Source organism: Hakea prostrata, chromosome 10, assembly GCF_041222555.1.
Source record: "Hakea prostrata isolate BN-2017 chromosome 10, UWA_Hpros_2, whole genome shotgun sequence".
Lineage (NCBI taxonomy): Eukaryota > Viridiplantae > Streptophyta > Magnoliopsida > Proteales > Proteaceae > Hakea > Hakea prostrata.
This window is the reverse complement of record NC_142609.1, coordinates 5,415,156-5,438,835: the sequence shown is the minus strand read 5'-3', so window position 1 is coordinate 5,438,835 and position 23,680 is coordinate 5,415,156. Positions and strand designations below refer to the sequence as shown.

At 37.3% G+C, this 23,680-nt stretch overlaps 2 protein-coding genes across 2 annotated transcripts in view; both read right to left on the bottom strand.

Moving 5' to 3' along the window:
- The window catches only part of LOC149001670 (Insulinase (Peptidase family M16) family protein), a 110,576-nt gene extending 110,227 nt beyond the window's left edge, over positions 1–349 (bottom strand). The window contains exon 1 of the mRNA XM_089136292.1: positions 125–349. Within this exon, the coding sequence (XP_088992418.1) occupies positions 125–247 (123 nt within the window). The 5' untranslated portion in view covers positions 248–349. The remainder of the gene's footprint in view (positions 1–124) is intronic.
- Positions 350–4,692: 4,343 nt separating this feature from the next.
- On the bottom strand, positions 4,693–23,405 carry LOC149001669 (cycloartenol-C-24-methyltransferase-like). The gene is made up of 13 exons (XM_089138071.1): positions 23,124–23,405; positions 22,637–22,703; positions 20,004–20,077; positions 19,771–19,855; positions 9,054–9,109; positions 7,021–7,075; positions 6,809–6,856; positions 6,181–6,264; positions 5,951–6,067; positions 5,720–5,803; positions 5,497–5,622; positions 5,235–5,332; positions 4,693–5,048 (listed from the first exon to the last, which is right to left on the bottom strand). Exons 1-13 carry the CDS (start codon positions 23,189–23,191, stop codon positions 4,988–4,990), a joined length of 1,023 nt encoding a protein of 340 aa, XP_088994197.1. The 5' UTR covers positions 23,192–23,405; the 3' UTR covers positions 4,693–4,987.
- Between the last annotated feature and the right edge of the window lie 275 nt (positions 23,406–23,680).

The following is a 23,680-nucleotide window of genomic DNA, read 5'->3' as shown; positions in this document are numbered from 1 at the left end:
AAAACCCAGTAAACAAAAAAGATTTTACTTCATAAACTAGCCGAAACTGAACTGAAAAAACAAAAACAAAAGAGAATCGAATTGGGCAAACCAGAGTGGGAAACCTACAAATTGATAAACATACCTTATCGGTTTCTGGATCACTGATAAGGAGAACTTCGAGACGATTAGGAAGGACGATTCGCCTATATTCCCTCTTGTCCGTATGGGGTTTCAGTATCTCCACTTCCTCTTTGCCAACCGCCATTTTTGCACCTTCACGGTCCCCGTCTGGTCCTCAGCTGTTTCAGGTTTCGGCTCTGATCTTTGTTCGACGATTTGTCGATTCACACGAGAAAAGGAACATTTAATTCTTGCTTACCAGATTTCCAAAGTATCAGCCGCGGATCACCCACTTGGTTGAGCCACGTAGATGGTGACGTGGCATCCTACTTATTTTATATCGAAAGATGGCCCCACTTTGTGTCATGTGGATGACGACATGGCAATCTGATGAGTCAATGTTATGATTATTTGCCAAATCATATTAAATAAAATATTTTTTTAATATTAAAAAAAAATCTTTTCGATAATTTTAGGTTATAAGAGGAATTATAATCGAATATTATAAATTTCAGCATGCTTCTAGATTTTCAATGCCTACCAAAATAGATAATTGATCTTCAACGCATGTCATATTATCATTTTTTTTGAAAACAAAAAAGTAAATTAATGGAGAAGGTTTCACACTTCTTTTTTCTTTTTGAGTAGAAGAAGATTTCATAGGTACAATACCATTTTATTTGACAATATCGGTCTATCATAATGCTTACTTTACATCTTTTCATCTCACATTTAAGAAGGAAGCCTACCTTTGAATACTGACAATATCGAATGAATGTAAAATTTCTCTTAAATATTCAAGTGTCAGGATTTTCTATCTTCTCAAATAGAAGATTGTTCTCCTCTCACATTCATTCACCACTGAATCTGTGCTCCCCTCACATCTTGATAACAAATAACTATCGTAGAAAATAAAAAGATAATGAAATTACATCAATGATATCTTTATCATTTTAGAAAATTATTATTAATCTTAAAAAAAATTAAATTATGTTTGAGAGTAGAAAATTTCTTTCTGCTATGCAATCAATTGATGTTGGATTTAAAACCATGATACCTTTTGCTTATAAATCCTTCTTTCACAGGATACAATTATCACTTTGTACACGTTGGTCATAGATTTTTGAAGTTAGTATCTATCTTATTTTTCATATATCAAATCAAGTTTACTTTTTCAAAAATAATGAGATTTTTGTATACATTTGTCATAAGTTTTGGGAAGTCATTATCTATCTTATTTTTCCATTTATCAAATCAAATTTACTTTTTCAGAAATAATGATATATTTTTATAAAATAAGACTAATGATAAACATTGAAGATTCAGGTGTTGGAGTATCTAAATCCATACTAGTAGTCTTTCATTAAAGAGACTTTAACTGATTACGACTTGGGATTTTCTATCTTCACGGATAGAAGACTTCATTTCTCTAAACCCTTTTACCACGTATTTAAGAGAGGGCTTTACCTCTTGTCCACCCTACTAGTTTTTAAAAGTAAAACCTCTCATAAATGTATGATGGAAAGGAAAAAGAAAAACATAATCATAGAGATAAAGGATTCAGATTCTATTACCACATGTTGCGTAGTGGATTATACAATTGGAAAAGATAATAGATATACAAAGAACTTTATTATTGACTTTGACTCTAATATCCATATGATTTTTGTTAGTCTTTTGCTTATTTTTATATTTTACTAAGAGATTCTTCTCTCTCTCTAGACGTGTCTTTAAAAAAATCATATATTACATTTTGGTCATCCTTACATCATTAATTTTGTTAAATGAAAGATATAATTTTCATAAGGGATGCCATGAGTTTAGCAAGTTCTTCAAAAGGGTACATGTTGAAAAAAGACCCATGACAAATAAAGATATTTTCAACTGAAACTTTGATCATATCTTCAATCTAAATACTCAAAATTTATATCAATTATAGTTTCAGTTGAAGATGCCTTGTATTTGTCATGTCTTTGGAGAAGTACATTAAAAAAATCAGTAATCAAAATAAAGGAAATTTCGTTGTTGACTTGACTTAGTTTCAATTATTACCAAAAAAAGAAAAAAAGACTTAGTTTAAATTGATTTGATATAAAGGAAAAATTAAAGTTAGCTTTAGATACCACTTGTGAAAGAAAAGAGAAAAAAAAAGTTAACATTTACAGATCCACCTGACTTTCCCTTTTTCCCTTTTTTTTTTTTTTTTTTTTCTTCTTCTCCGTCCCTCTTTTTAAATGGAGTGGATCCAAGCATCATTATAACGCATTAATAACCTTTAATTAATTGATATTTGGTGATGTATAGCAGTATAGGTTAATACAAGTGATAGAAGATGCCATGCATTTTAAAATGTGAATTATTTTTACTGATTTTAATGACAAGAAGAACAACCTTATTTGAACAGGATTTGCTCTATAGGCTCGTGATTGACAAGATTGTGATTTGTGATACCATGTAAAAAGTAATTTTTGGAAGTTGCCATATATTTTTTCGAGAATTGAAAGTAAAGAGAATTGTTTGTTTAACATCTTCATATAATTTTAAGTATTTTTGGTAGAAAATTTATCATTTAACATCTTCACATCTTTCATTTCTTAGTTAGAAAGATTATTGGATACTTTTAGGATCTTAATTTCTAGAAATGGAGAGATCAACCTCAAGCTATAAAAGAAGATTGACGAAGAGAACAAAGAAGAAACACAAGAAAATTCACCAAAAACCTCCTTCTTTTATGTCTAGATGTGCTCTTTCATCATGCAACGCTAGGCTTGTTCTTTTTCTAGTTTGAGTGGATGTTAAAACCATATACATTATTTAGTACATTAATGTTATTCTTACTATATTGTGAATTTGATTATGTTATTTTGAATTAAATGATTTTGAGTTGTGTATATTTCTACTAGTTTAGGTCTGTTAAATCATTCATATATAAGTCTATTGCTAGAATCGAGATTTAATATGTAATCATTGTTAATTTTGATTGGCATGTGGAGTTAGAAGTTATCACTAAGGACAATGCAACTTAAGCAAAACAAACCGAATTTGTGAATTTTTTGCTTCATTTAATCTTTTTTTTTTTAATTATTTAATCAATTGTTACACTAAATTTAGAGAGCTTGTTCTAGATTGTCCAGTGGTTAAGGCCTAATCAAAGAGTCTATTTTATTTACATACGCTAGAGAAAATTGGGGCAACAGAGCCTATTATTACCTATGGTTAATAATTTCAAAAGAGAGTGAGAATTGCATTATAGTTAATAGTGCCATCTGAGAAAAGGTGAAAACTAAACCAAGAATTGAAATTGTTAATCTGATTAACAGTTTTGATGGGTTCTGCTCGGAATCCCATCAGGCCATAGAGGATCGTTTCCACGGTTGGCTTCCAACCCTGGGGTGGTCGCATGGGTGTCTGACAAACTTTGCCCAATGACTAGAAGAAAACCCATTTATAAAACCTGCATCTACAATTGTTTATTCCTTTTTTTTTGGGCAAATTGCACCAACACCCCAAAATGGAGGCTTAAAGCACCGACACCCCCACTTTATATTTAAAAAATACAAAGACCCAAAATTAAATTTTTATTAGATATATTTGTCCAATTTTATTACTAAAAACAGTTAAATCAATGTTTATTTTGTTTCAATGCATAAAATATCTCCATAATAAACAGTCTAGGTACCTAGATTGTTTTTAGTGATAAATTAGACAAATATATCCAATGAAATTCCAATTTTGGGGTCTTTGTGTTTTTTAAACATAAAGTGGGGTGTTAGTACTTTAAGGCCTCCATTTTGGGGTGCCAATGCAATTTGTTATTTATTTATTTTTTTTTTAAGTAAAGAAATAATATATTGAAAACACAATTTAGAACATCATTGACATCTATATTAGAAATATACAGAGCCCGAGATGATGTTCATCCACAGTCAGGAGATTAACCAAAAGTGCCCCCTTAGCTAGCATGATGGCTTCTATTCCAAATCCATGACTTTTGCCTATATCTTGTACCATGGTTGCTATGATCCTGGTTAAGAGAAGAGGGTAATGTGTGTGACTATTGGGTTGGGACGTTAGTGAGGGAATTAGGCCATGGTTAGTCAAGGTCAGTATGGTCATTACAGTATGAATCCTAGCATATAAATATAGTAGAGTATGGCAATTAAAGGCAATGAAGAATATTATCCTCTCATATCTTGTCTCTCGTTTCGTTTCTCTGTTCTTCTTCTTCTTCCTTAACCCTGTTTCTTTCTGAAATCTATCTCCAACCCTCTGAACTTCTTCATTTCTCTGAGCTCAATATACGGTTCGTATCAATGGTCAAGGCAGGTTTACGATCCCAAGACCTAGCCAAAACAGTCCAAGGCCATTGCTAAAGACAAACAGTACCTAAATGAATATGGATCTCCTCCATAAAGATTATCATGCAAATCCTTCCCTAAACTATTGAGGCATCCTCAACTTCGAAAGTTTTAAATTTTAATCAATCTTAAACCCCTAGAGCAAAACCTTACAGTTAGAAAGTTTTGATAAGGAGAGAGGGTGAAAAAAGGGTCAGAAGTCTTCAAGATTTGTATCTTAGGTGTTCCTCACTAGTTAACTGATAAATGTAAATATTTGGAAAGTATAATTTGAATATATGAAGACAGGTACAATACTGAAGTATTTCTTGATAGAATAATAAGCATACATTTCAAACCCAAAGGTCACTAGTGTTCTCTCCTGTTGACCTAGATCTCATGGTTATTGCCTGAATTACTGAAAGATTTAGAGCAACTAGTAGCATGAAATGGTATATTGCTTTCCTGGTCATCAGGACTAAAGGCAATGCAGAGACAGGGACAAGAATGCTACACAACTTACATAGCACCTACTGGACTGCAAAATCTTAACTGCCTGAATGAGGTTTCTGTGCCAAGATGAAGTACAAAGGTGTGCAAATCCCTTTCCTGCATGATCCAGTTTTTAATGTGAGAATGTCTACAACATAAATTGTCCATCTTGATTAGAAAAGAAAAGAAAAGAAAAGAAATTCGAGTTCATTGATAATTTTTTGTTTTTAATATTCTTAGTGAAGAACTCTAGATATCTGGGTATTAAAAATATTAGACATTTATTTGTTGTAAGATTCTCACCTTCCACCTTGAAGAACCCACTCTCCAGTTTCTTGCAATAGGAGTTGAATTTTTTGGCTTCCTTTAGGAGCAAGGCCTACAAATTCTAAGGTCTTAACCTGCAATTGGGAGGTTTATTAAATTTGAAGTCAAAAGGAGAAAGATATAACCTCACACATCCAGTGGAGAAGAATCTACATGTTCCATTCACAAGCATATCTGTTGAAGCTTTTACAAGGAATATTACATCACAAGGAGGAGACAGAATCTGAAAGTATCTTACCATGATATTTGTGATGAAACGTGCTGGAGCTGTTAACCGGATGCTACTAAGTGAAAGGTGACTTGTATCCAAAGGCAAAAACCAAGGAAGTGGTGAATCCACAGCAAGATCCTTCTCCCACACAATCTTTTGGTTCCATAAAGTCAAACATTGTTCACATCATCTACCCTTTTTGACTTTAGATGAAAACACTGATTAAGAGCAAATCGATCATGGTACTCACCTGAAATCCAGCAAGTTTGAGTGCTTGAAGGCACTGTCTTGTTGACCACATGTCTGCAAGGCCATTACCAACTGCAATTCCTTCCTGAATAAATGAACATATGTTAGCATAAGCACATCAGACCATTACCAACTGCAATCCCTTCCTGAATAAATGAACATATGTTAGCATAAGCACATGCAAATCAATTGCAAAGAAATGCAATAAACTGTGTATTCTTCAGCAATTCACCTTGATTCTCTGGTGTTCTAGATTGTTGGGATCAAAAGAATCAGTCAAGCACAACTCATAAGCAGCAAAACACTGACCTGGCTTTAAAACTCTGAAGATCTCTTTGTAGCATCCAAGCTACTCCACCAGGTACAGAAAGCAACAAAGTGTGAATCAGAAGATGGAAAACCTTACACTGAACCAAGATAATCCTTTCAGAAGTAAGAATGATTATCTCCGGAAGATTTTACCATATCTGGTGCATGGCAGGTAGCTTCGATTGCATATATTGCATCATAAGTGTTGTCAGGAAATGGCATTTTCATGAAGTCAGCCTGAATCATCATAAAACAATGATCATCATTAGTCAGGAAATCAGGATTGATGCAGTTGTTTAGTTGTTGATAGTTATATAATGGGAAAAAGAACACTGCCCAGCAGCACCCCCATATTCTCTCTCCCATGGGAAAATGAAAGGACCACACTGCCCCTCCCCTTGAATGCCCGACCCCTGGCTGCAAAACACCCCCACCCTTCTTTTTCCCCTTATATGACATTGAAAGATGCAGATACATTTTGGCTGTAAGTCTGCATGATCATTGAAGAATATGTGGATAACGTATTGAAATGAAAATACATGGATGAAGGAGACATTATACAAAATAGGGTGAAATGCAACAAACAGGAATGTAAGCAAATTATTTGCATAGACTATGCAAATGTAACAACTACTGTATGGACTCCAAATCGTGGATTACATAAACAAAAGAACAGATATGACCTTGACAAAGTTGCAACTGCAAAAAATATGCAAATATAAATAACTCCAGTGGTAGATTTCACAGCATGAATTGAATAAAACAAAAGAGTGGTTATGACCTTGACAAAGTTGCAAGTGCTGTCCACACCTGCAATGCGATTAAGCTCCTGTGGTGTACCAACACAAGGATAGATGTCAGAAAAAGTGATTTGAGTCAACTGAGTGCCACCAAATTATGGGAACCCACAATATCATCAACCTATAAAATCATGTCTGTCCAGAACTGTTAACAAAATAATTTTTTCCACATAGTAAATAGATAAGGACTTACTGTTCCTCTTGATATCTGGAACTCATTGATATTCAATCCTGTAATGGATGTTAAGCTGCATCAAGATCACGATAGACATGTCATAACTGTTTAAAGCAATGTCATAACATTATCTGGGGCATCATCTGATGGAACTTGATAATGAAAATAGCATGATCATTTCGAAGCATTAGAAGTAATGAAAGATAAATGCAGCTATCAACTTTCCATATATGTTCCAATATTTCCATTTGCCATTTGCAACAATGGAGAAACCAAAAGTGACGGTGAATTCCAGTGTAGATATTTACGAGACTAAAAATTGTTTTCCAGTGTGTAAAAAAAAAAATTGTAACAATTGTTTTTCAGTGTGTACACAAAAAAAAAAATAAAATTTTTTTTTCTCAGTGGAATGTTTAAAATTTATAGCTACAAGAAGTACCAATGACCAATAAATAGAATCACTAGGATTTTTGCTTCAAAATCTTGGCAAACCAAAAATATTTTGCTAAGTTTCAAGACCTTGAATATTGTGTGTTTATCAATAGTAATAGTTGCCCATTTGAATTACGTGTCCAAGATAACATGAAAACCTTTAAACTTGAACAAAGCTGCCACAAATGTGGCAGATTGTCGCTTTCAATGCATTCCAATGGTATCCAATTACTTGTTTCATGCTTCGTGGTTTGGCCACCAATCACAAAAAAAACCTAAATTTCCAAACACCTTAAGAGTAGAACCTGGAGAAACCAATTTGGTCCATTTCACTGAACACCATGTTATATTGAAGGTTTGTAGGATACTTGAAGCAGAAACTTAAAGATTAGATCAAAGGAGTATACGATATGCAACTTTAGTCCCACTATAATTGATGATGAAATGGTAAAAATTGAAGAGCAAGAGATACCATGAAGTGATGGTTCCAGTTATTTGGGGTCTAATAAACACAAAAAGGTGACAAAGACGATGCTTCGCATAAGATTAAAGGGGGAAGGATGAAACCAAAAAGGCAATTAGAGTCCTGAGTAACCAACACATTCCCCGAAAGTTTAAATGGAAGTTCAATATGACTGCTGTTCAACCTGCTATGATTTATGGGGCAGAATGTTGAGACAGTTAATGAGTACCATATAGTGAAACCTTGAGCTGCAGAGATGAGGATGTAAAGAAGGCTATGTGGCAAAACTAGGAAGAAAAAGTGTGGACTGAACATATTAGAGTTGATGTGGGAATTGCCCCAATCAGTGAAAAGCTCCAAGAGTGTCAACTGAGGTGATTTGATCATTTGCAACGGTGTCTTGGGAATGCCCCAGTAAGGAGCAGTGGTTTGATTCCAATTGAAGGAGCTAAAAGACTCAGGGGTAGGCCCAAAATGGCCATAGGTGAGACGGTGAAGGATGACATGCATAGTCGATGTCATGTACCGAGCATGACCTTTGATAGAGCATACTGGAGGGCAACAATCCATGATGTCGACACCATACAGCTTGGAATTTCCTGATTCACAGGGCTATCCTTTTTCCTCATGCTTTCACCTTTAATTTTCCATTTCTCACTTTATTTATATCATTTTTTAATAACTTTATTCTTCATTCCTCTTATTTTCATTTCCCCCTCGTGTGGACCTCAGTTTTCCCTACTTTGTTTTGAAAGATCCATGTATACCCCATTTAGTTGCAATAAGGCTGAGTTGAGTTGTTATTTTTGATGTACAATGCTCACACATACCATTGATGGTTATCTGAAACAGCAACATCTTAACTGAAACCTAGTGCTCCTTACATGTTGCAAGGAGCAGTTTTGACATTTTGCAAAACTTTGAGCCCTTGAATATTGTGTGATTACTAATAATGGTGTCCATTGATTAGATCTGGCAGATAGGGTGGAAGAGGGAAAAGGTTTCATGCAGTCAAATTGTTAGAAGCAAAACCAGTGCAGCTCCTTGCTTTATCACACCACCAACATCCCCCCCCCCCTTAAAGGAAAAAAAAGTCATGACCAAAGGTTCCATGCATACAAGTAAAGTAGTTGTATCAGGAATAACACTAAGTTACCTGAATCTAGCAATTTCTCTTAGTGGGCCACCAATACCACAGCCCACATCCAAAACCTACAACAACAATGAAAAATGCCTGCGTCACTGATGTGTACCAGATAAAAAATAGAGAAGTGGGCAGGATGGGGGGGGGGGTTGAAATTGCAGTGAACTAGACAAGTCTGGTCCTGTGAAATTGAGCAAGACCAATCTATGCAGTAAGAATATTTTCTCTTTGAAGAAGTCAAATAGTTCCAAATTTGTTAGAGAATTGAGTTACCTTGATGCTCAAGTAACTGAGTTTTTATTTTTAGAGATTAGAGAAGACTTCTTGGTGCTGTCAGTTAGAGTGGTGGTTGCTTAGTGTGCAAGAATTTGGAGTTTAGAAGTTTCCTTTTCAGCTTACTTTTTATTTTGTGTTTCTTTCCTTTTTGGACAGATTCTCTTGCTTGTTTGGTTTGTCCTTTCTTTGTAACTTTGTTTTTATTTTTGGGAGGAAGTTTACTTGTCCTCCAAGCATGTAAATTGAAGGTTTTTATTATAAATAAGAGGTGCCAACGATTTTGGAGAGGTCTAGTCCAGAATCGTAGGGAATTGCTGCTCCTCGCTGGGTCTGTTTTCTCTCTTGTTGTTCCACTTCTTCTTTGTTTATCCTGTAATTGTTGTGACTAAGTTGATTCTAAGTGTGTGATTTCTAACATGGTATCAGAGCACTAAACTGAGGCCTGGGTTGGTAAGTTTTCCCCTATAATTTTGAGAGTCCACCATAGTGTCCCTTCTTCTTTCTCTTATCCCTTTTTTCTCCCTTGTTTCTTTACCTTCTTCAGCTATCACAACAGTTCCTGCTTACTTTGGTTGCTTCTGCATCAGACACCAAAATAAATGAAGAACTGAATCCTCAAGGTCTTGTTCATCTAATTCATGCCTGCAGTAGCATATTTTGAGATTTATTCAAAAATCTGTGCAGTGTCTTCCAATCTCATGAGGATGGCAGGATGTTAAACACCCGTTCAGCTACTTATTACAAGAGCTCAATGCATAGTAGGAGTTGTTTCATGGTCTGGATCCTCCTCAAGAAGTACTCCCAAAAGAGCTTGTGAAACCCCTGTTTTAGAAGTTTTTTTTCTTGTGATCTAAAATATGCCCTTCAAATGCCCTTGATCTCACTTGACTGGTCTTTAATTTTAGGGTTCAATCCTCCTACTATAGTTGCCATTATGCATCAGTTAATTGGTTATTTATAGCCTTTGTTAGTTCAGGTTTATTTGCACTGCTTCTTACCCTGCTTTTGGTTTACTGCCGTTGTTTTGTTGGTTGTGCGATTTCTTGATGCTACCTATCCTGGTTTACTGCTGCTGCTTGAAGTTGATGGGGTTCTCCTAGCTTTTTATTGCCATTTTGGTTGGAAGAAAAAGAGTTTCTACCTTCTTGGTGTTAGTCAAATTACCTAATGCTACCTGATTCAACTTTTTCTTCCCTCTTTTTAGCTTTATCTTACTTGATATTAGAAATATGGGAATCCCGTCTCTATTTATTACCCATACTTTCCAAGTTATTTACATGATGCCACTGAAAGCTTTCCCCTTCCAAGTTTACTCCTTGGTTTTGTTTCCTTTTGGAGATTTTTCTAATTACATATATATCAGTCCTGTTTCAGTTTTGGGATATTTACAGATTGACCATTCTTTTCTTTTATTTATCAATAACCCCTCGAAAAATTATGGTTTATTACAATGTTGCCATTATCTTTAATCCATGAGGAGAGTTTGGAAATTGTTTCTTAGATTCAGATTTGCTAGAAGAATGAAGATTATATCTACCATACAGGTCTCATTGGAAATTTTTGCTTGGGATCTTTCTATATTGAATATTGGTTGTTATCAATTGTCCACATGTAATGTGCTTATTGATCCATGATCTCAAGCCCTTTATTTATAATTAAGTGGAAAGTAGAATATTACAAGGAATAGAATTCTATATGAATACAAACTCTAACTTAACTCCTATACAAACTCTTATTAGACTCCTAATAGAATCCAACACTCCCCCTCAAGTTGAGGCATAGATATTACTCATGCCTAACTTGCCTACAATAGGAAGGAAATCTCTTTCTTTCAATCCCTTAGTGAAAACATCTGCTAATTGGTCTTCAGATCTTACAAAAGGCATGCAGATAAGCCCTTGTTCCAACTTTCCTTTGACAAAAAACCTGTCAATTTCAATGTGCTTAGTTCGATCATGTTGCCTTTGGATTATTAGCAATACTAATAGCAGCCTTGTTGTCACAATATAACATCATGGGGTTTGGAACTTGGACTCCAATATCTTGCAGCAAGCCTTTCAACCATAGTAGCTCACAAACTCCACGAACCATAGCCCTATATTCAGCTTCGGTACTAGATAAAGCTACCACATTCTGTTTCTTACTTCTCCACGTAACTAGATTACCTCCAATAAAGGTACGATAACCTGAAATTGACTTCTGTCTGGAGATCCAGCCCGATCTGCATCGGTGTATGCTTCTACTTTTAGATTATCAGTGGGTGACAAAAGTATTCCTTTTCCGGGAGTTCCCTTCAAATCTTGTAGTATTCGATACGCCTTCATATGAGCTAAATATGGGTCATGCATGAATTGACTCACTATACCTACAGCATAAGCAATGTCGGCCTGGTGTGAGACAAGTAGATAAGCTTCCCTACCAGCCTTTGGTATCTTCCTTTGTCCTTTGGTTCTCCCTCTTTTTCTTTAAGTTTAGCTCCGGCTTCATAGGGGTATCAACTACTTTACACCCCAACATTCCCACTTCGATAATAGATCTAGGACATACTTTCTTTGGGATAGGAATATACCTTTATTTGATCGAGCCACCTCAATCCCTAAAAATCTGTAACTTCCCTAGATCTTTAATTTCAAACTCTTTGCCAAGATAGTCCTTCAACTTTTGAATTTCTTCACCATCATTCCTGTGATGACAATATCGTCTACATAGACAATGAGAAGTGTGATGTTAGTACTTGACTTCTTGACAAATAGTGTATGATCAGCATTGCTTTGCTTGTACCCAATAGAAGTCATTGCCTTCGAAGGCGTCCAAACCAGCATCTAGGAGACTATTTTAACCCATATATTGACCTCTTCAACCGACAAACTTTCCCTGCGGTATTGTCATCGGAAAAACCATGTGGGATTTCCATATAGACCTCTTCTGCTAACTCCCCATGTAAGAAGGCATTCTTTACGTCTAGTTGGTGCAAGTTCCGTGTTTGTTCACGCTACTGACAACAACTCACGTATTTAGTTTCTGCTGGGGCAAAGGTCTCCCGATAATCAATCCCATAGGTCGGTAAACCCCTTTGCAACTAGTCTAGCTTTCAACTTGTTGGTGATCCATCCATATTTTGTTTAACCACAAATACCCATTTGCGCCCTTGTTTTTTACGGAGGAAGTGTAACCAGCTCCCAAGTGTCATTTTCTTCATTGCCTGCATTTCCTCTACCATAGCTTCCTTCCATCTCTTATCGGCATAGCTTCTCCAACTTTTAGGAGCAGTCTCGATGACGAGAGGATATAAAAGCACGGTGAGTCGGACAAAGTTATAAGAAACATATTTAGCTATGGGATGTTGAGTACAAGATCGACCCCTTTTCTAACAACAATAGGAAGATCAAGAAGATACCTCGGTGAATCATTCGACACGTGTACGTATCCCTTTCTCCACCTTTAGCCGGTTGTATTTCTTCCTCGATAAGTCCCCTCTTTATTTTGGTCATCTGGTTTTGAAAGACCCCAACGTGTGTCTCTCGGGGGTGGTCTCCCCTTCTGGTTCTTCACTGGTTCGAATTGAAGGGGGTTAGAGTCCTCGTTCGCCGTCTCCCCACGTAAACTCTTGACTCTTAGTTGTTTTTTGGAGATCTAAGTCGAAAGACACCTCTCTCTAGGACTCTCCCCTGAGGGTGTATAGGCAACTCATGAAGTACATCCATGGATACATGGTTTTCTTGAGGAGGATGATAACATTTGTACCCTTTCGAGTGCTACCCCAAAAATATGCGCGTGGCTGCGTACTTCTCCTGCTTGTTCCATAACACACGCATCCAAAACCTTTGAAATAACAAAGAAGAGGCTCCTTGAAGAATCTCATTAGGACATTTAAAACCGTATCCTCTTGCATCCTATTCTGGTCTGAGATAGCATCACTCCGTCTTGTCTCTTCTGCTCTTCCTATCTCGAGATGCCGTTCTTCCTTTCGCCACCCCATTTCGCCTTCACCACTAGTCGATGTATTATGCAGTCGGAGAGATATCTTTGAAATTCACCATCAATATCTCTCCATTGTCCTGCAGGATCTTCTGCTTAACTGATTTTAATCTATTATGAAAATCACGAAACATCGGAAAACTTCATTTTTTGTTTTAAAAGATAAATCCATGTAGAACAGGTGACAATCAATAAAGTAACAAAGTACCTATGCTGTGACACCTCCCCCCACCTCGTTGTTACTGGATTTTTTCTATTTGAAGGGGTAATGTGAGCGTCCTTCCTTCCAAAAAATCATCCTCATTCGAGAACTATCGATATTTTCTTAGAGTTCCTAGGGGTGACCTCCTCTGCCGTGAGGTCTATTCCTGGACTGTTGAGTGTTCGTGATCCTTGATCCTCGCAATAAAGTCCATTGTCTGTTTACCACGTCCATCTCCTTCCCGTTCGGATCTGAAGACCTGTGGAATTCCTTTACAATTTAAGTCTTTCTCTGGCGTTGTGCTTAACTTTGACCGGTGGGTGTTGAATGGTCCCTTTTCCGCTGAAGAATGCCATCCTTCAACTTTATCCTTTCCGGTTGGAGAATATTGTAGAAAAAGGATAAACCTCATATGATCTCTCCGGTATCATAATCCGGTCAAAACTTAGCTTTAGTTTTACCGTCGTGGGTTGTTTGATTAGTACTGTCTTCCCTGGTTCGTACTCCAAAGTTACTCCTCTTGCCCTCCGGCTCTCTCGTTGCTTTCTTTTCCTTTTTTTGTGCTCTTTTTTCTCAAATCCCTTCATGGTTTCATTTTCCTTTTGTTTCTCTTCTCTCCTTCGTCTTTTCCTTGCTGTTTCTCCATGTTCTCTTCCCTTTCCTCCCTCGGCTCTTCGCCGCTTTCTCTCTCTCTCCTTCACCCTCATTCTCTCTTATCATGTCTTCTTATAGTCCCACATCATCGTTATTGTAATCCCTTGTCCAACTCTTCCGGTCCCTCCATTCCCTTTCCTGTGTCTCTGCTTCTTTCGTAGCTCTACGCATCTTCCATTCCATATGTTTCGGTGTAGCCTTCGATTTGGCCTATCGTATGTTCCGCTTTTATCTTTCGATCATATAAGTCTTCGAGATCCATTTTCTCCTGTGGTTTATAGTGGTGCCGTAATGTATCCAACAAGTCCTCTTCCAGCAATAGTTAAGTAAGCAGATCGTGACCAAATCAAATAATTTGTCCCATCAAATCTTACCGAAAGAGGATGAAAATTTGGGTAATGTTCAGGTCCGGTGGGAGCAGTAGTACCATCGATAGTTGCCATGTTGAAAAAATTGTCTGCAGTTCTTCAGTCACCTTGTGAAAAAAAACTAAACGTCGCACAATGCAATAGCCAAACAATGATATGATCAAATCTCCCTTTTCCCTCTTCTTCTTTTTTTTTTTTTTTTGAACCAAAGAAAAATTCTGGTGCAGTCTAATAGAACCGAGAGACCAAAAAACCCAAAAATATGGTTCTGGTCTAGTCTATTTTGGACAATGAACCAAGAATTGAACCAAACAAATGAACTAAAAAACCAAATCGAAGTTGAACCCAAAAAACCAACCAAATAACAATCGATATCTTCTTCCACACACCTGAAAAATCAAAGATTTATGTTGCGCACGATTGGGAAGATGATGCAGCAGCAGCAGTAAGGTGAAGGCGATGGCGATGGTGGCTTCTCTTCTTCTTTCCTTTTCTTCTTGGCCTAGCCCACTGGTGGATTCGGTTTACCTAATCGCAAGAAGCGGCGCGGTTGTGGCTGCGATTCGTTTTCTAATCGCAGCGCAGCAGGTTGTGGTTCTTCTTCTCTTCTTCTTTCCCTTTTTTCTTCTCCGGTCTTCAGGTGGAACTGAAAAATAGTGCAGCGGTGCGGTGCGATGGGTTTGAAAAGGGAAAAATTTCTGCCAAACGATGGTTGCAGAATTATGTTGTTGAAGACCAAGAAAAAACTGCGAAGGGTTTTGGAGAAAAAAATCTGCTGTGGGTTTATAGGTTTGAAGACACAGAAAAAAATAGAAGAACATACTAATCGAACTTAGGCTCTGATGCCATGTTGAAAGAAACGATTGTAGTAGAATGGCTTATTGATCCATGATCTCAAGCCCTTTATTTATAATTAAGTGGAAAGTAGAATATTACAAGGAATAGAATTCTATATGAATACAAACTCTAACTTAACTCCTATACACCCCCTTTTTTTTTCCCTCTTAAAACCCAAAAAGGATGTCTTTTGTGGGGGTCTTTGTCCTCCTAAGATGGATTTCTACAACAATACCTTAACTTATCTATTTGGTTTGTAGTAACCTATACTACATTTATCTACTTACTTGGTCTGTAGTAACCTATACTACCTTTACCTACCTACTTGGTCAATAGTAACTCATACTACCTTTACCTACCTACTTGGTCTGTAGTAACCATACTACCTTTACCTACCTACTTGGTTCGTAGTAACCCATACTACTTTACCTACTTGGTCTGCAGTAGCCTATATTGTCTTTTACCTATCTACTTGGTCTACAGTAACCAATATTGTCTTTTATCCACCCATATTTTACCTACTACTTACCTTCTTGCAAAGAGCTTGTACGAACATTGGAGTTGCACCTTACCTACTTGTGTGGACATTGAAGTTGCATCTTGCCTACCTGTGGGGACATTGGAGCTGCACCTTACTTACCTATGATATGCGACTTTTGGCTCAAATTTTATTTCTTAGTGTGGAAATTTCTCCTTACTACTAGCATTATTTGGATAGTGCCTTTGATGCTGCTATACTTAAGAATTTTGTTCATCTTCAATATCGTCGATTGTTCTCAGTATTGGATGGTTCATTGGACATGAAGAATTGAAGTATTTTTTAAGTTGATTACCCATAGGTGAAGCATTTATAGTGTTTATTGGCGTCTGCTATTGCTACATGGTTCAAGACTGGTGCTGCCTTTCGAGTTTATTATTATTGTCCAAGTTGGAGTTTTCTTTGTTTATACTCGAGCTTGAGGGGGAGTGTTGATAATTGAGTTACCTCGGTGCTCAAGTAACTGAGTTTCTATTTTTAGAGAAGACTCCTAGGTATTGTCAGTTAGAGTGGTGGTTGCTTGATGTGCAAGAATTTGGATTTTAGAAGTTTCATTTTCAATTACTTTCTATTTTGTGTTTCTTTCCTTTTTGGACAGATTCTCTTGCTTGTTTAGTTTGTCCTTTCTTTGTAACAATATTTCTATTTTTGGGAGGAAGTTTACTTGTCCTCCAAGCATGTAACTTGAAGGTTTTTATTATAAATAAGTGGTGTAACAACCCCCGTAATTCTAACCCGAAATCCGTATTGCAGGTCCGGTAATCCGAAGGTCAAGCCGGATTAAGTTGTGGAGTGTCCGGATAGAAGTCCATGATCCATACCCTGAACCCATGGATCTGGATTCTCTTGATGAAGAACTTGCCTTACTAGGAAGTTGGATCTCTGGTAGAAGGCAAATAGTGTTTGGAGATGTCCGGAATGAAAGTAAGACCTCCCCTATGTGTTGATTAGGGTGGTTGTCAACCCCTTGAGCAAAGCACCCAAGTACAACAATGTACTTGAGGGCGGTTGCCTAAGGCGGTTGATTGGGCCAATCAACCGCCCCAAGCAACCGCCAGGTCCTGCTTTGCGGGAAATTGCCCTAATTTGCCCCTGTTCTCTAGAACTAGCAACCTTCGCCCTATTAACGTATTATTATACTCGGGATTGCTATTTTGGACAGTTAGGCGGTAGTGAGACGTGCTAGAAGGTGAGCGAAGTGCTGATTGTGATTTGGAACCATTCCCCCTCTGTTTTTGCTGATCTGGTTGAGGTAAATGAATCCCTTTCACCCATTGTCTTTCTTCAGCTATTGAATGGTGTAGATCTATCCCCATTTTGTTGGTAGTTACCTATCTTATTAGCTGTATCCCCTCTTCAATGTTCTTGATAGGATCCTGTCTGAAAACGAATCCCTGCATTTGAATAAAGGATGGATATAATCAAAGGTGATGATTTGGGTGATAGATCTGTGTTAATTTTAGGGATATGTTTTTCTCCTTGATTATAGATTTGTTAAGTTAAGAATTTGGATTGAGATCATCCCAAAACCGGATTGAAATCTGATGATCAAAAGCTTGAGTTTCGGAGTTAAAGCTGTCTGTTTTTGGGGCGGTTGCTTAAGGCGGTCGCTTGAGCCAAGCGACCTACTGGATCACAATAGCAATGTGACTTTTGGCTTTTACTCGATTTGGCTCATGTCTCTTATATAATCTTGTAACTCTATATTTAGGTGTTCTCTGTCTTTGCTGAAAGTCTTTTAATTGTGATTGGTTTGCACTCTAGGAAGCTTCTACTTAATTACAGGTAAGGACTCACATTCTTGTCTTTATGCAATAACATGTACATGATGAATCAGTTGTTTTCTTTACTATTTACTAATCATGTACCTTGCTGTAATTGTATAAAACATAATAATACTATTGTATACTTGCTATTTGTGATGTTCTTTTATGTACTTTATCATTTATGATATTGAACAACTAGTTATGGTATGATAGTGAATGATGTAATGTAATTGTGATGGAAAGGGTATCCCATTTGGATATCTTGGCTTAAGATATCAGAGGGCTGTGGTATGGAACACATGCTCACTGATGCCTCCAGCACTATTATGTCTGTTGGAGTCTAGAATTGCATGGCTAGGTACCCCACATACTACTACCCTTTCGGTAGGGGAATTGACCCGTGACGATGGTGACGTGACTCTGTTTCATCCTACAATGGTAAACAGTCCGTGCGGAGATTCAGTGGTCCACTGTTGTTCATGCAATGGTAGGGTTGCATATGTTAAGGTTGGGCTCATAAACGTCCAAGGAGCGGATCGGGTGTCGTGAGGAGTCATGAGAGCATTCCGCTCCAACAATATGTGGATGACCATAGGGTTAGGGAGTGGAGTCCAACAGCGGTAGCCGGTCCATAAGGGTTCTCATTCCTAGGTTGTGAAAGATAAGGAACCGAGTTGATTGGTGCCACAGGGAAAGTATCTAGACTTCATGTAGCGTGTTACCAGTATGACTTGCATTGGATTAGAAACCCCGACATGCGCCAATACTCATTGCCAATGGTCGTGGTAAGAGAGTGTTACTTAATCCCCAACCATGAATGCCTGATGAGGACTTTACCCCTTTACCCAGGATCCCAACAGAGGTAACTAGTTCGTGAGGGATGAGAGTGACTAGACCTACCCAGAGGAGGGCTAGTGTTATATCTTAAAGCATGTCAATTGTCTAGAGACTTGCATAGTTAGATTTTAGTAGCATTCGTACTATTGCATAACATTCATATCATATATGCATTGCTGATTGTGTGACACATGGATGAGAAATATGTTATCCTTACTGAGTTCGTCAGAACTCATTCCTTTTTCTTTGTATGTTATACTAATTGCATAGATGGTTTCACATCGTCGGAAATGTGAGATAATTCGTATGAAAGAACCCTCTCGTATTAAGAAGATGTGGCACCGTCAGTGGGAGATGGAGATAGCGTGCACGAAACCTCCTGCAGATGCTTGGAGTGTGCTTATAGCACTCATTGATGGCCGAAGGAGGTAGATTGCCCAACACTTTGCAGATCGAATGGAGAAGAACTGGAGAACCCCCTTTCTTGCTATTCATGAAGCACATTTCTTAGCTTTAGAAAAAAAAAAAACTGGAAAGAAGATAATTTAGTTTATTTTGATTGCTTCCGTTGAACTCGTTATTCTTTTAAACATTGATTATTTCTTTGATTATTTTATTGGAGTATTTGGACTCCTATAATCCTTTTTATTAATTATTGAACTTGCTCTTGCTCTTGATTATCTATACTTGCATTTATTATTATAGATGGGTAAGACCGTGGATCCTGTGACGGTTTGCACCCACGAATTGTCGGGTGGATAACCGAGACCGGCGGGTGGGGTGTGACAAGTGATGCCTGCAATTCTGGAGAGGTCTAGTCCAAAATTGCAGGGAATTCCTGCTCCTTGCTGGTTCTGTTTTCTCTCTTCTTCTTCCACTTCTTTTTCTTTGTTTCTCCTATAGTTGTTGTAACTGAGTTGATTCTAAGTGTGTGATTTCTAACACAAATTACATGGTTTATATTGCTACAAAGATGAACTATGAACCATTTCCAATTATGTATGTTTCAGGTAAGAAAATATGATAATAGTAAAAGCAGGGAAAATGAATTTTCATGATTACAGCTGAGCATGTACCCTACCTAGCAATTCAAGACATATATGAGGAATTTCATTTCTACCCTGGATATTCAGTACACACACAGAAGGCATAAAATCATAGGATTTCGAATTAGTTCTAATGCCTGAGAACTCAACCCATCCAAGAGCAGCACATAAGCTCAGGAGCATAAAAAATTCATGCAATGGTTCAAGAATAACAAACAGAATCAAACCTTCTGTCCATGTTTCAGACCTAACTGTAAAGCTATAAAGTGTTCATGCCGCTTTTTGCTCTCTTGAAGTGACTCGTCATTCAATCTACATGTAGACATATTATGCCCTTGATTAGTACATATTCTCAAATAAAAGGAAATGTGCTTCAGACGCAAATCCAACTCATAATAATCTGCTTGTGCATGTGTATAAGAGAAAAGAATTATATTCAATCTTTTCAGTTAATAATAACCTGGATGCAAAATGGAAAGACTCTCCCCAGCCATATTCATAGAAGCTGCTCACAAGATTATAATATGTATCAACCTGAAGTCACAAAAAAAGAAAACTAAAGATCAAATAATTAATAAAAATTGGCCTGTGAGACGGGACCTACCATATATTAATGAGTAACAAAAATGATCATGGAAAACCATTGGACCTCCCCAACATGTGCATAATACTTAATCGCAAAATTAGAAGGGAAGAAGTCTAAAACTCACACTCCCATAGATTTCTAGAGGTTTCCTTAAAGTTCTGTAAGGCTAATGGAGTTCAGGAAAGTATACTGATGATTTCAGTATGCTTGGAGAATAGATTGGTATAACCATTCTTATGTGTTTTATGCATTATGTGAGAGAGAATACAGCACCATGAAACACATCAACTATAAAAAATAAAAAATAACAAAAGTAACAGGTTCCAACAGCTGATGTCTTGTTACAGCCTCAATTGTGCAATAAGCATTTGATAAGGGTACAATTTTTGTATATATTACGTGAACAAGAATGTAGCACCATGTAACATATCAATGATACAACATAGAACAGAAAGAATGGTGTCTTCTTTAATACATGATGTCGGATAGAATACGTCCTAATTTAAAAGTTTATGAATATATAGAAAAAAAATAAGCGCAGAATTTTCCTATACAATCCTTTTAGGAACTCTTAAACAATCCTGTAATGTGGCTGAATCAGATGCAGTCCAAATTTCATGGACAAGTAGAGTTTGCCAAGCTGAAACTAAAGCTTTGAAATCTAGAGACTACAGGAGGATGCATTGACATATGAGGGCAGCTGAAAAATACAAGGATGCATAGATGTAAACAGGAGGGCATTTGGTTAAATAGGTTTTGAAATTGGCACTCCACTAATCCAACCTGATACCTTTCTATCCAACAGTCAGATTTCCCACATCATTCCTCTACATGACACAAAGTCGTGGAAAAGTATAACCACTTCTTTCAAGCAAAAAAAAGGTCACCCAGTTGGTGATATTACATGGTAATACCCATTTACAAGTTTAAAACCACTATGAGCATGGGAACTGAAGGTAGTTTCATAAAATGCGTGACTTTTCAAAAAAATAGAGTGATTTGTATCCCTTTTACACATATAGCAGCTTTTTAACAACCCAAATTAGAGCAACTCAAGTTAGTCAACCCCAGTCTTACCTGCCCCTCCATTGACATACTGAAGCAATCTATCCCTCCATCCCTCCCCTCACCCATTATATATGTACTCCCCAATCCAAACACAGAAGTTTTCAAATTTTGAATCTTCCTAACTAAAATATTAATTTAGAGGCATATACTATAATGCAAAAGTAAGGTTGCTCCATTGTGAACAGGTGACGAGTTTTGAGTCTGGAAACAGCCTCTCCAAGAAAGCAGGAGTAAGGCTGGACCCTCCCAAGAAACCAGCTGTTGCATAAGCTTTGAGGTGACTTCCTACTTGAAAGTGAGCCTGAAGGCATGAGCCTTTTTGGCCTTTAAAACACTGATATATGCATATATACCTCCCAATTTGAGTTATACACCTAAAGGCACCTTGTTTCATTCTTATTAACTTAATGAAGTGAAAAAAACATAACTGAGGAAGAATGCTAAAGAATTCAGATGAAACCAAAGAATTTGGATTCATATTCGAGCTACTTTCAATCCCACATGAGGTCAAGGCAACTCCTCAGCAAAAAATTACTGGAGTAAGGCTGTGTATGACAATGGCCCCCCCGCCTCGGGCTTTGCTTGTGTGGAAGCCTTTAGCACTATGTTCTCCCTTTTTATGAAGATTGGTTTCTTTATACAATGTACTCACTTTTTGAAAACTTAAACATCACGTTGAGACAAAGAAACCTAGCACGTAACAATGCTTGAGCCTCTACAATATTGGAGACAGGACTATGACAAAACTAACAATTTTTAAAAAATAAAAACCAGAAAAATATTCTACCAAGTAACACATCCCACAAAAAGATCTTGTTGAATATTCACCCAACTCCACAAGAGTCAACCTATTTAACAATGGTATTATGCTCTATTTTATGATCAAGTAGTCACAGGTTCTAGTCTTAAAAAGTAGATCTGCACACCTTTTGACCCACCCCACACCTTGCAGTGGCAAAAGCCTTAAACACTAGGTATACCCTTTTCTTATTAGCAAAAGTTCATGATAGAAACATGGACATGAAAGTAACCTACACAAGATTTCTGCACTGAACATGCTTACAAAGAAACCAAAAGGCACAACACACCACTCCTTTTTTAATTTGTGAAATTTTCCCCTAGTCTTCCTTTTTTTTTTTTTGGGGGGGGGGGGGGGGGGTTGGACTCACTGTTTCACATTGAGATCAACAGAGGTTATACTCAATAGGTCAGAACTATGCCAGCCAATCAAAAAGTTGAAACAACACATTTCCGGGATAGATTTAAATGATTTTGTATAGAGCAGAAAATGAAATAACTAGGTGATACTAGATAGGGGTCTGCCTAGCACCTCTCCTCCATGCTCCAAAGATACTAAAGAAATATAAAAGGTAACAGGCCCATATTCCATGTTTGCAGGTTTAAGTTTATTTAACAGTTCATAAGAAAAAATTCCTTACCATATCAATGTAATTAGCTTTTCTCTCTTCCACACTCCCTTGAATATAGCGTAGATATTTCTCATACCTAGACGATGATACCACAATTAAATCACAAGTGACCTCAAATAAAAACTTTTTAAATGCAGATTAACAGAGCATTACACTAGATTGGGGTGCAAAATGCAGATTAACAGAGTAAACTGTTTTTGGCTTTCGAATTTCAATTTTAACACTTCTAAGGTCTTCACTTGTTTAACTATCTACGATCAGATTTTCAATCATGGTCCTTAAGAGAAACAATGCAACCAAGCATTACTTCCTCCACCCAGGCCTTCTCCCCAAAATGTGTCGATATCTTAACATTAACGTTAGTAAATTGTATCTTTCCACAAAAGAAGAGAAGACAACAAGACCTTCATTTCAAATTTTCTCTTTCTTTCTTTTTGTGTAATAGTACACAATTAACAGAGAAGAAAGTCAAAACGGAGAGAGAAAGTGCATTTACTGTTCAAGTAGTGAAAGAGCTTGATTTCTCTCATTTTTCACGCCAAGACCAGATGATGGATCCGACATAGCACTCTCTGACACCAAGCAGTTTTCAAACGCAGGGAAAACGAAAACAGTGAAGGATTCTACGAAGAACAGAAGCGTCAAAACCCTTGCGACGATGTTTATGGAGAGAGTTCCGGAGGAGTAAAAGGCAGTGAATGAGGAGAGATATCCCTTTCAAGTTTCAAGATCAAGTCAAAAGGTCACACAAGTCCACCTGGCAACGACCATGAGACGACGAGATTGTATTTAACGAGTCCGGATCAGCTCCCCCGACGGGGAGCACAAACGACGGTTTCTGACCACACAAAGCAGTGGGGCCCACGGTGAAAATACTTTTTGGAAAAATACAAAAAAATCTTTTCCCGGGGCCCGTTCCCCCGACGGGGTGAGGATCCAGATTCGTATTTAACTATGACATTTCCACAACTCCCCGTCCGTTGTGCTTCCCAGTTTTCCAGCTCATGTTGAATGAATCACTCGGCAAACGCATTAACAAAATTGCTAACCTGG

Excerpts from the sequence above, each read along its gene's own strand:
- LOC149001669 (XM_089138071.1), bottom strand. The coding sequence starts at position 23,191 with ATGTCGGATCCATCATCTGGTCTTGGCGTGAAAAATGAGAGAAATCAA. Across the intron at positions 7,076-9,053 it reads AGAGAAATTGCTAGATTCAG|CTTAACATCCATTACAGGAT; the intron begins GTAACTTAGTGT and ends ATCTTGATGCAG. Across the intron at positions 6,068-6,180 it reads CCTGCCATGCACCAGATATG|CTTGGATGCTACAAAGAGAT; the intron begins GTAAAATCTTCC and ends CTGGTGGAGTAG.